This window comes from Dipteris shenzhenensis, chromosome 30 (assembly GCF_047967505.1).
Source record: "Dipteris shenzhenensis isolate YYH24624 ecotype China chromosome 30, Dip_SZ_1.0, whole genome shotgun sequence".
Lineage (NCBI taxonomy): Eukaryota > Viridiplantae > Streptophyta > Polypodiopsida > Gleicheniales > Dipteridaceae > Dipteris > Dipteris shenzhenensis.
The window spans coordinates 46,981,955-46,994,061 of record NC_141625.1 but is presented as its reverse complement, the minus strand read 5'-3'; the positions used below and the strand labels follow the sequence as shown (position 1 = coordinate 46,994,061).

At 47.3% G+C, this 12,107-nt stretch overlaps 1 protein-coding gene across 4 annotated transcripts in view; it reads right to left on the bottom strand.

The window, feature by feature from the left end:
- The window catches only part of LOC147882229 (FMN binding protein), a 120,121-nt gene extending 108,291 nt beyond the window's left edge, over window positions 1-11,830 (bottom strand). For 3 of the 4 annotated variants that reach the window (XM_087401800.1, XM_087401801.1, XM_087401799.1), the window contains exon 1: window positions 11,501-11,830. In XM_087401800.1, coding sequence (XP_087257926.1) covers window positions 11,501-11,656 — 156 coding nt within the window. In that variant the 5' untranslated portion in view covers window positions 11,657-11,830. The remainder of the gene's footprint in view (window positions 1-11,500) is intronic. The other variant, XM_087401802.1, reaches the window with a different exon arrangement.
- Between the last annotated feature and the right edge of the window lie 277 nt (window positions 11,831-12,107).

Sequence of the window (12,107 nt, the reverse complement as noted above, 5' to 3'; positions counted from 1 at the left end):
GTATCTAATGTTTCTATTGCAAAGTCAATAAAATCAGCTATTTCTGCATACTTTGTTTCTGTACGAGAGAGAAAGGGTGAACCCCAAGTGAAAGTGAATCGTGTCGAGAAAGAAAAATTTCAGTTTCTTGATTCTTTCAAGATTGTTTTCTAGATTCTCTTTCAGGAGAGCTTCCTCCTAAGCGACCGGAAGATCACGTTATAGAGCTTCTTCCAGGAAGTGAGCCTCCAAATTGACCACCTCCACAAATGAGTATTTGCCATGGTAGAACAATCAACAACATATGCATCTGCATCTGTAAGTCGAGCATCATCCAAGCATATGTCATAGGCATCAAGTCTGTAGAGCCCTCTAGTCAATGTCCCAGTCGACACCATGTTAAAGGCATGTGTCAAAGAGAACATGATAGCCACAAGTAGCTATGGCTGAAATAGAGATGAGGTTCTTGCGGATGCCTGGAACATAAAGCACACTGTCTAGAGTGACTAGACCATCGGAAATAGAAGTAATGGCAACTTGCCCAATGCCTTTCACCTGTATATGATGCATTATTGGCACATGTAATTGTCCCCCCCTTGCATGCATGCTCAAGTGAGCTGAATACCTTCCGGTAGGAAGTGATGTGCTTGCTAGCACCACTATCAAAGAACCGGGCATGAGAAACATAAGAAACTGTCATACATGAGTCGTGAACATCCGGATTATACTAACATGTAACAAAAAAAACACATTCCTAGTCCGTGCAAAAATTAGCTGACTCATGTCGATCATCTGGACTAGGAGAACTAGATAGTGCAAGACCTCTTTCTTCTTCTTTTCAGATGCAATTCTCTTCTTGCATTCAGAGATATCATTCCCAGGTTTCGTGCAATAGTTACATCTCTTTTTCTTCTTCTTATCCCTAGAAGAAGGAGCATCATGGGAGTGACCAACATGTGAATGAGGGGGCTTACCAGCTGAAACCTTGCCTTTTCCCTTGTTTTTATGCTGTGCAGCAAAGGCTTGATCACTAGCCATAGAAGCATTTGTGTTTGTACGGCTTTGTTCCTCCTGTAGTAAGAGGGCAACCAGTTGGTCAAAGGAATAATGGTTGGCATTGCCACCTGCAACCAACCTCAAAGTAGTAGCGAAGCCCTAGTAGGAGTCAGGCAACCCATCAAGGGTATTATGAACAAGCTGCGAATCAAGAACTACCTCATCAATATTGGCCAACTGCTCTTTCAAATCCTTCACACTAGTAAGATAGGCATCCATATTACCACCTTCTTCAAGCTTCGAGTCCTTAAACTGCTTGCGGAGATAGGCAACCCTCGTCTCATTCCGCACCTGATATAAGGATGCAAGCTGATCCCGTGCTTGCTTAGTTGTCTTGCAAGACCGGATATGAGGGATAATGACCCTTTTCACTGAAAGAGTAATCAAGGCATGTGCTTTGGCATCACGTCCATCCCACTGAATTTGCTCCTGAGTAGGAGGCAAAGTACTTGTAGTGGAAGATGTAGCTTCACCAGAAGTAGCATTAGACCCATCACTAGATGAGCCTTAGACAATACCAATTGTACCAGAGACATTACTGTAGTAGCAGGTCAAGTTGGCCCGACCTCAGTACCTGAAACAATATTTCACAAATTCTTGGCAACTAAAACATGCCCCATCATATAGGCCCAAACGTGGGGTAATTTGTGCCATCAAGCTTGTCCTCAGTCCCAAGCATCCCAAACAAATCATCTTGCTGCCAGCCATAGTGTTGAAATTCAAGGCAAAAGCACTAGTTGACAATGCAAATGAGAGGAGGGCAACCTCTCAAAATCAAAAGGCAAATTTCTGCTCAAGCTTCAAAGCTTGTCACTGCAAAATACTCGGCTGTCTCAAGGTGTGCCTGCTGCAAAAAATTTCCAAAAGGCAACACAAGGCCTTCCCACAATGCTAATGAAGTAAAGAAAGGACTGTTTTGCAGAAATTATAAGAAACCAATGCAACAGAGGCTAACCCAATGATGCAGCCCAAAAATATAGCAGGATAAAATGCTCCAAATGCAAGCAGAGATATTCAGTCTTGAAGGAGAGGTAAAATTGACGTCAAAAGGCAATGTGGGGTACCAAGAGAAGGCTGGAAATGAGAGCTACAGCAAGAGAATGTGCTCCCAAGAGGAGGAGAGCACTTTGAAATGAAGGGAGAAGAATCCAATGGAGAGAATTTCATAGCATGAGGCAAAGGCAAGGCAAATGAGAGGCAACCTACTCAAGCAGAGGTCTCCAAAGGGCAGCAACAAGCTCCAAATGTCTTCAAACACCAAGCACACGTCTTTAAATAAAGAAATGCGTTGAAAGGAGGCTTCAAATGGCTGGCGCAATCTTTGAGGCAGGTCCGTATAGCATTTAATGCACCGACTTAGGCCCGTACAGCAATAAATACACCATAGAATGGTCGTACACCTCTGTACAGGGCAAAAGCAGGCGACAGCAGGTCCGTACAATGCCGTACATGGTCGTAGCAGCATTAAATGCAGGCATAGATGCCAGTACAGTCTGTACTGCTGTATGGGATTCCGTACAGCAGGCGGCTGCCACGTGTAAATCCGTACAGCTGCAGTAGGAAGGGAATGAGCCGATTTCAGCAGCAGAGGCTCCAAAATGCTGATTTCCTGCGCCAAATGTGGAGTTCCTGCGACATAAATGCTTGAAGAGGCCATAGGTGTTCACGTGCGTGTAGAAAACCTTGAAAAATGAGCAGACCAGCAAGAATGAGAGCTCAAATGGCTGCCAAACAGCTTGGGAAAGCTGTCAGTGGCTGAGGGGAGGGATCCCCAACTTGCTCTCATACCGTTGTAGGCTAGGGCAAGCAAGGAAAGCTCACAGCACTGACATCTTATAGTGTGATTCTGGAACAAAGTAAATTCTGTCCAAAACAACAATAGCTCTCAAATTCAGGGTGATCCTGTCACGATGGGCCATACATGGCTGCTGTCCTCATATTCTACATGCACTCTCCTATATGACAACAGACGATGTGCAAGCACACCTTCTAAACAAGGCAGGGGTAGTAGCTTTATGGGTAGTTCTAGGGCCAGCCAACCGTGCAAGCACACCTTCTAAACAAGGCAGGGGTAGTAGCTTTATGGGTAGTTCTAGGGCCAACCAACCAAAGGCTAGCGAATATTGGCAGACTAAGGCAGCTCCATTAGGTTTTTAGTAGGGGCCAAGCAGGCCTAACTGGTGGCAAAATATGCCAGCCTGATTGACATGAGCGGGGTTGGCTAGTTAGGGCAGACCTGGGTCCAGGCTGACAGTTGGCTCTATGGGGCTTAAACTTGGGGCATGTAGGCTTGCCCCCCAAGCAGTATTGTAGGGCTGGAAATGAGGTCCCTAGGCTGCTCAAAAAGCATGTCGTTTACATCTTCGAGGCAGTGCCATTCAGGTAATTCTCAGCACACTATTGTAGATCAGCTCAATACATCTTTCAAGGAAGGGACTAGATCAACCCAACCGTCTGCCCAGGCTCACACGGTACTCTGCCTGTCCTTGTGTGGTTTATGCAAATGCTTCTGCAGCATATGCAGAAGCATATGATGTGCAAGATTGCGATTAAGTGAATCAGTTCATGTGCTTGTTACTGTGGAAATGTCTATTATGATATCTATAACTTCATCAAGATTCAACTCCTAGCTTCTGATTCTTAGTAGCAATGATGTGCAAGATTGTGATTAAGTGAATCAGTTCATGTGCTTGTTACTCTGGATCCTCCATGGAGGTAAGCAGGGCAGGATTGATATAGCGAAAGAAGAAGAGAGCAGATAGCCGGGGGCCAATAATGGCCTAAGTCAGGACGAAAGAGGGCAGCACGGGTTATTCTCGGAAGGACTTGTCCCGAGACCCCAAAAGACAGCAAGTCGAATTGTCTACTTCAGCCTCTGAAGATGCTCACTATGTTTTCGACATGCTCAAGGATGAATTCCACCAGAGCCGGAAGGAGTGGGCCAAACCTCCCCCGGCCCTTAAGTATAAGCGGAAGCTGCCCTCATTGGTTACTCCTCTCCTGAAGTTCTCTCAGCAAGCAGTTATCATTTCCTTCCCTGGGAAGTTACCTTCTGCAAATGATGTGGCTCAGTGGGTTGTTGGGAGGTTGCTTTGTTGAAGGAGTATACTTTGCTTCTCGAGGTTTTTATGAAGTGCACTATTTGGATGCCTCATATCGTTAGCAGATATTGGAGATGTCCCCTCTATTCTATGGCACACAAATGGTGCATGTCATGCCATGGTCGACAAATAAGGATTATCACGATGCCATTCGACATCACTGCCCTGTATGGGTTGAGGTAGTGGATTTTCCGGATTATATGAGGGCTGAGTTACCAAGTCTGGCAGCTACTTTAGGGCAAGTTGTATGCCCACCCCGTCCTTCGGGTAATCGAAATCGGTTTTGTGTTCTTTGGGATACAGATCACCCAACCCCTCCTTCCATTGCGGTAGAGGTGGAGGATGTTCCCTTGGGCGAAAAATATTTTGACTTGAAATGGGGAGTATTTGCAGATGCTTGTTTTACTTGTCATAAGTTTAGCCATCTAGCTTCACAGTGTCCTGCAGTCCTGCATCAGCGCCACCTACGGCTATTGCTCCAGAAAATACTACCCCTCCAACTTATGGTCCGGGGCCTAAGGCTATGCCTAGCAAGTTGGGTGATGTGACATCTAAATCTGTTCTTCCCAAAGAAAGTGTGGTCCATGTTTCAGCCAAGCAAAAGGATAAGGGAAAGGGCAAAATTTCAGAATCTAATGCCTCTCCCCAGGGTGCCTGGCAGCAACCCAAAAAGGTATTTGCGCTCAAGCCACGACCGTTACAATCTCGGCATTGGGATGCCTCTACTTCCACCCCTGGTCAGGCCTCTACCCCTGCTGATAGCCTGACTTCTCGACTATGGGTTGATGTGCTCAAGAAGGGCATTCCTGTATGTGACAATGATGAGGACGATAGAGCTATTGATCCAGGAGGCTAGGTGGACGTCGATGTCATGGCTGAGGCCTGACACCTTATACCTTTACTATGTTTCTCGGTTCGACTGTACATATCTTCTATGTCTGCTTCAATTACTTGCATTACATACAATGTCCAAGGTCTTTGCAATGTCAATAAGTGGAGACTTTTTTGGCACTATGTACATAGAATGCACCCCGATGTAATTTCCTTACAGGAACACAATCAACACTTCTTGGCTGGCCAGCAAGGCCACTTTGCTGGTTATGACATCTTTTATGCTGGTACAATGCACTTTTCGGGGGTATGCATGCTGGTGAAACATGATATGCAGCCCACGGTTGCTCACAATGACCCCCAGGGTCGATGGATGGTAATCAAATGCATCTGTCATGCCGATCTTTATAAAATAGCATCGGTTTATGCCTCTCAAACTTCTACGACAAGAGCTCAAATGTGGGCCTCCCTCAAGTAATATCCATGGCTGTCTAATGCTTTTTTGTGTGGAGACTTTAATAATTCGCCTGCCATGCAAGACAACACCACTCATCGATCTCACATGATCCCCATTGAGCTTCGACATTGAGAGGATATGCTTTCTTTCTTGCATGCAGAAGATTTAGGCTCTCAACAAGGGATAGAGATATGGGTTATACATACCGTCACAATGCTTTCACTCATTACTAGGCTCGACTTGACAGATGGTATTTGTTGCATGCTCAGCAGTATGCTAGTTTCACATGTGCATTATGGGTTGATCATTCCCTCTTGCTATCTGATCACTTTCCAGTATGCTTGACATTATCTATAGCACGATTGACAGATGATATGCCTTTTTTTGGTCGTCGTCTACTCCATATTAATAGCGCTTATTTGCTTCATCAACAATTTCAGAACATGGCGAGTGGCTGTCCGCCCCCTCCTCTTACATGCTCAGGAGGACATGGATTTTGCTTGGATCAGTCTTGCCCATCGCTTGCAGGCTGTTATTCAAGATTATGGACGGAGTCACATGGAAAACCTCAGGCTTAAGCTGAAATGGGCTCAATCTCACAAGCAACAAATGGATGTAATGAGCTCTTATAGGCAGCTTACCTCCTCTGAACAGGATTCTTGCGCTTATGCGGTTCATATCATCCATCAAAATGATCTTTGCAAATTAAAGAAGTGGCAAATCCGAGCTCGCATGAAACCCCTTTTGGATAAGGGTTGCTCCTCCAAGGCCTTCTTTAAAAGCCTGCATGCGGATAGGCGAAAGGAGGATATTTGCAGGATCAGGCAGGATGATGGCTTCCTGCCCCCGTTGCTCTCATCACCGTGAGACAGTTCCCCATTTGTTATGGTCTTGCCCGCACTCTCGGATATTGATCACTCATGTCTCTCATTTGCTGCGGCTTCGGTTTCCCTCTATCAGATTCGGAAAGGAGGATATTTGCAGGATCAGGCAGGATGATGGCTTCCTGCCCCTGTTGCTCTCATCACCGTGAGACAGTTCCCCATTTGTTATGGTCTTGCCCGCACTCTCGGATATTGATCACTCATGTCTCTCATTTGCTGCGGCTTCGGTTTCCCTCTATCAGATTCGGAAAACTCTTCTGGATGTTTGGATGCTTCTCATCTCAGATGTCTCCATTCCTCCTTTTCTTTCACTGGGCTCGTTTTTGGGTACTATGGACTATTTGGACACAGAGATTGCATTTTAGGATGGGACAACAGTTTCCTCAAGCATATGCTTTCTTCAGAATGTCCCTCAAGCAATCTTTATATGATAGTTATGCTGCGAGGGACTTGGATGCTACTAGCCTTGAAGTGTTTTCTCACTGTTTTTGAGTTCTTCCATTAGGCTCTCTTTTGGAGTCTAATGTCAAGGGCTTTCTGGCCCAAACTTCCAGGGCCCTTTGGCCCTCTTTTCAAGGCATATCTCCAGCCTATAAAAGGCCTGTTTCCTGCCCACTGAAAGTCACTTTTCCTGCTGCAGATCTGGGCCTGCACTCCCTGCAATGTCTGTGCCTCTGCCAGGCCCTCTTCCCGGCCACGTGTCCTGCGCCGTACGGGTTCCTTGTGCTGGCTACTGCTTCGCCTTTTGCTACTGCAGATCCATCCTAGCTCCAGGTACCTACCATCTCTATGATTCTTGCCCACATGGCATCCATCCAATCAGATGCCCATGTGACAGACACTCAAACCCTAGGTTCACCCCCCCCATGCTCTCCTCATTTGGGGGCTTACACATGGGGAGGTGACCTTTCCAACACCCCCTCTCACCGACACATCTCGGCCCAATGCCAACACGTCGATGAAAATGCTCCAGTAACTCCCTAGTCGTAGTCCTCTGGAACCTTTTGGTGTCGAAATCTTTTCCTAGCTTTTCATCCAGTGGCTCCTGCTCCACCAGGTCCGGTTCTGCTTCCGCACACCATCCTGGTACACAGGTCCATCTCTGGTAGCACCTCCTGGTACCACCTCCTTCAGTCACATTCCCGCCTCTGAACTCGAGCAATCCAGCCGTCACGATCTTCCAGTCGTCCCCCTCATAATGAGTGAACAACCTGGAGTCTTCCAGGCACCATGCTCTGAGGGTCTGTTTCAACCCGTCCTTCTTTTGGCAAGGTCTGCAACCAATGAATATTTCCAGATAACCTGGACCATGAACTCTTGCTGAGTTCTCAAGCAGGTACTCTTCTGGCTTCAATACTCTTTGTCCACCACCTTCTAGCAATCTGCGTCCGAGATTTGAAGAAGCACCAATACTTCCCCTTCTGCCTTTGAAGAAGGCCAATTCCTTCCAATCTCTTATCACCTGAGACAAATGAAGAGCAGAATCTCTCCACAGCATGCTAGAAAGGCTCAAATGCAGAATATCAAATACATACCAGACTGTTGTACTGCCTAAATGTTCGCTCTGAAAGGAAACCCTGTACCTCAATGAGGCACCCGCCAAGATCCTGTGTAATCCTGTACTGTCCCCTTCTGAAGTCCAGCATTCATCTGACCATGAGACCCCAGGGCTTTCCATGGAATCCACCCTCGTGTCAGTATCAACAGCTACACACCTGGAAGGTACCAAGCGCTCCATACTGTCCTTCACCTTCACAAAGGCATCTGACTCCTCGTCGACCCACATCTCTATGTCAGACATCCTTACTGTGACTTCTGGATCAACATATCTCACCTCGGTAACACTCGGTGATGTCACCAGGAACAATTCTTCGATTACCACATTTGCTTTGGTTTTTCCCTCTGAATCTGAGTCAGACTCCTTTTTCAGATCCGCCTTTTTCTTTCTGCAATCCTTTGCAAAATGTCCGGGCGTATCACAATAGAAGCACTTCTTCTTGTGCTTTCTCTTCGAAGTCCCCTCGTCGTCAGAGTCATCTTTATTGGACTTGCCACCGTTAGGCTTGCCCTTTCCTTTGCCAACAGAATTCTTTGCCAGCATCCCCTTGTCGTCTTTGTCCTCGTTGTAGAGCTTCTCCCGAGCTTCCAACTGTAGCAGTAAGGGACACAACTCCTCAAATGTCAGAGGTTTGGTCCTCTGTCCTGCTGTCACAGCCGTAACAAAGCTCTTGAAACTCCGAGGCAATCTCCTCAGTACCATCAAGGCCAGATGGCATGAGTCTGTCTTCTGACCAATTGCTGCCAACTGATCCCGCACCACCTTGACCTTCGTCAAATGGCTATGTACCGTATCGCCTTCTTCCATATCAAGATTGTAGAGTTGATGCTGAAGAAGCACGATCCGGGAGGTATTATATGTCTCGTACAGATCCTTTAGGGTGGCCCACGCCTCTACTGACGTCTCGGCCAACTGGATATGCGAAAGAACAGAGTCCGCCGTAGTCCCTATGATTATTGCCAGGGCATGGGCATCTCTTTCTGAGTACCTTCCCTTTACTGTCCACCAAGTCTTCCGGCTTCGACTCCTCTCCCGTGGTCAGCTTCCACAACTTCCGAGCCACTAAATGACTCCGGATCTTCACTTTCCAGATCGGGTAATTAGTCCCGTCCAGGTTCCCAGACTCTCCAAAGTTAGGGATAGTGAAAGAGAGAAAACTGGAGGAGGAGGAAGGGATAGCAGGGGCTGAAGAGGCTGTAGATGGCAACATCTCTGCTGTATATACCACACAGCAAAGTCAACCAAACTCGAATTCAATAAACCAGAACTCTGAACGCACCTGACTGAACCTGAGTCACCCTCCTTCTCACAAGGGCACAATCCTCCAGTCGTGGAAGTCGATTCCCTAGAGCTTCTGAATCAAGGTCGTCCTTCAGCAAGGTCCCTGCCTTCAGGCTCCCACACCTGTGAGCCTCCTACTTGGGCTCTGATACCATGTTAGAAAACACCCAACAGAGGGTACACGCAGCGGAAATAATGCCCAGGAGCTCACACAGTGTGCGGTGTGGGTGTGGAATCACAAACTTCTTTACTTATGTGCATTCACTAGGTGTGCAGACTCATCAATAGACAATGAACCAAACTAGATAGAGAAACCACCAAATAATATATTTCCGTCCACAACTATGGACACAATACGAGAGTGACAGATCCAGAGTCCCACCAATGGTGTGGTCCTCTTATCTTACCACAAAGTCCTTCTCCTATCTGCTGGCTATCTCTAGACTAGAGTCCGCGTGCTCCACCTCGAGTGTAAGTAAACTTTCTGTCTAGAATGATCCTCTCCACCTTGCTGTCTGGAAACCAGCCTAGGTGGGCAGCCTCCTGGCTAAGTCTGCAGCCCTGCTAGCACCTCTCTATCCTCCTGAATGTAGGTCCAGAGGGTGCTGCTGCAAGTGATGTTAAAATAAGGCCTGAATGGCCTCTTTATATAGGCCCCAGGGGGGGCTGATAAAAACCGACCAGCCTGGTACAGACTGGCCGACCAGTCTGTGGCTGGTCCAGCCCTATAAGGCACACAAGCCAGGGCTTTCTAGCCCAAACTTCCAGGGCCCTTTGGCCCTCTTTTCAAGGCATATCTCCAGCCTATAAAAGGCCTGTTTCCTGCCCACTGAAAGTCACTTTTCCTGCTGCAGATCTGGGCCTGCACTCCCTGCAATGTCTGTACCTCTGCCAGGCCCTCTTCCCGGCCACGTGTCCTGCGCCATACGGGTTCCTTGTGCTGGCTACTGCTTCGCCTTTTGCTACTGCAGATCCATCCTAGCTCCAGGTACCCACCATCTCTATGATTCTTGCCCACATGGCATCCAATCATATGCCCATGTGACAGACACTCAAACCCTAGGTTCACCCCCCCCATGCTCTCCTCATTTGGGGGCTTACAGATGGGAAGGTGACCTTTCCAACACCTCTTCACCAAAAACCTCGGTTTGTTTCCCTGTGCATGGGCTATTTGCAGCAATTCAGGCTGGTGATAGGGCATCAAACAGGCAACTTCAGCCAGTATCAACACTGCAAGAGCTGTGCTGCCTCTAACGCTCTAACATAAGTGGAGTAGAGTTGTACTAGTACGAAGCCTTGATACCGACAAATGAATGGTAATTGACAGATCTTGAGGAGAAAAAAGATATGGAGGGAGAGAATGGGAAGAGGAGGGAGGAGGGAAAAGAGTGGAAAGGGGAAGATATAGTTTCAAGAAGAGAGTTCTCAGGTGAGGGACCACAAACGATTAAGCTGCAATTGCCCCAACCCAATCTCTCTAGATCTAAACTAGACTCTATTACTAGATCTGACTTCCACCATTATGAGAATCAAGCTGTACAAGCTTCAGCCCGTTTTTCCGGCCGTTTTCTCCCATTGGCCATGCTATTTACATAGCATTAAATAATGCTAACCCCAGCTATGCAGAAGTTAAATACTTTAAGCGCCTCGAAGACAAAGCTCTAGTGGAAAAGCACCACATACACAGAATTGTGAGAACCCATATGCAGTTCGCACCCTCTGTGGTAGACTAAGATTTGAGTAGAAGTTTTGGGCTAAGCGTATCTGTGCGTCGTCTTCTGCAAGAACACATGGCTGCTGATCCAGTCCATATGACTGCTCATTGTGCTGTGCATCTGACAGCCACGTCACTCGCCCTATCAGCCCATGTGTCAGCCTATTAATTGCTGCCCACATGGCAGCCTCAACGCTATACTGGTCTCCATGTAGCATCTTGTTCTTGTCCGAAAACATGCTATATAGGCAACAAGCCCCTGAAGTCTCCTCATTTGAATCATCCAAAAGGGTCAAAACCGTGACGTCCTAGACGGCCGTTACATTGTGATAGATACGATGCTTGAGGCGGTCAACCGTGACATGCTTCACTACGTAGCAGGGCCTGTCAACGTCATACGATTGGTTCGAGAGTATGAACCTGAGCTGTCACACTGTTGCGTAGGGGGTATACTTCACGATGGGCTGACGAAACTTTTAAACTGAGATCGCCAAAGACGACTGTGGGGGAGGCCGACGAGCAGTAGGTGACTTTTCTTGGTTTATGCTTCTTGGGTGGCAAAGAGCGACAGCTCCGTGAGCGAACTGTTGCGAAGAAGGCATGGTGGGGATTTTCACGAGTGGTAGGAAGAGGCTATACCTGGGGGGGCGTCGTACCAGCGATCCAAGCCATGACGAGAGGTCTACGAAACACCGATTGCAAGGCGGAGCTGGGCAGCCTCTGCAACGGCCGGTGCAACGAGAGCCAATGCTGAGGAAGGGCCAGAAGGCGAGTAGTAGCAGTAGTGGTTGCCATGCCCACGCTCTCCCACTTTCCAGGACACTTGATAGCGCCAAGTGTCCTACCAGCTATAAGCTACTCCAAGAGCTGGTGCAGTCTTTCTATTCCTCTTTGGGAGTCCACTTTGAGCTCTAGGGATCAATCACTTGTTTGTAGCTTTTGGATAGTGAGTTTCATGGCTATTTTGCACTATGGTCTTAAGTGTGTGAAGAAAGTGTGAGTGTGTATATATGTGCACATATGCATATGTACACATACATACATACATACATCTATATGTGTATACATACATACATATATCTATGTATATATGTATATCTATGTATATGTACATATGCCCTTGTGATCGCCATTCCATCTCCCTTCACTCCCTCCTTCTCTTCCATTCCCTCCTCCCTTTCCTCTTCCCTTCTCCTTTCCCTCTCGTGGAATCACATTGCAACAATCCAAGAGTCACTTCAGTGAT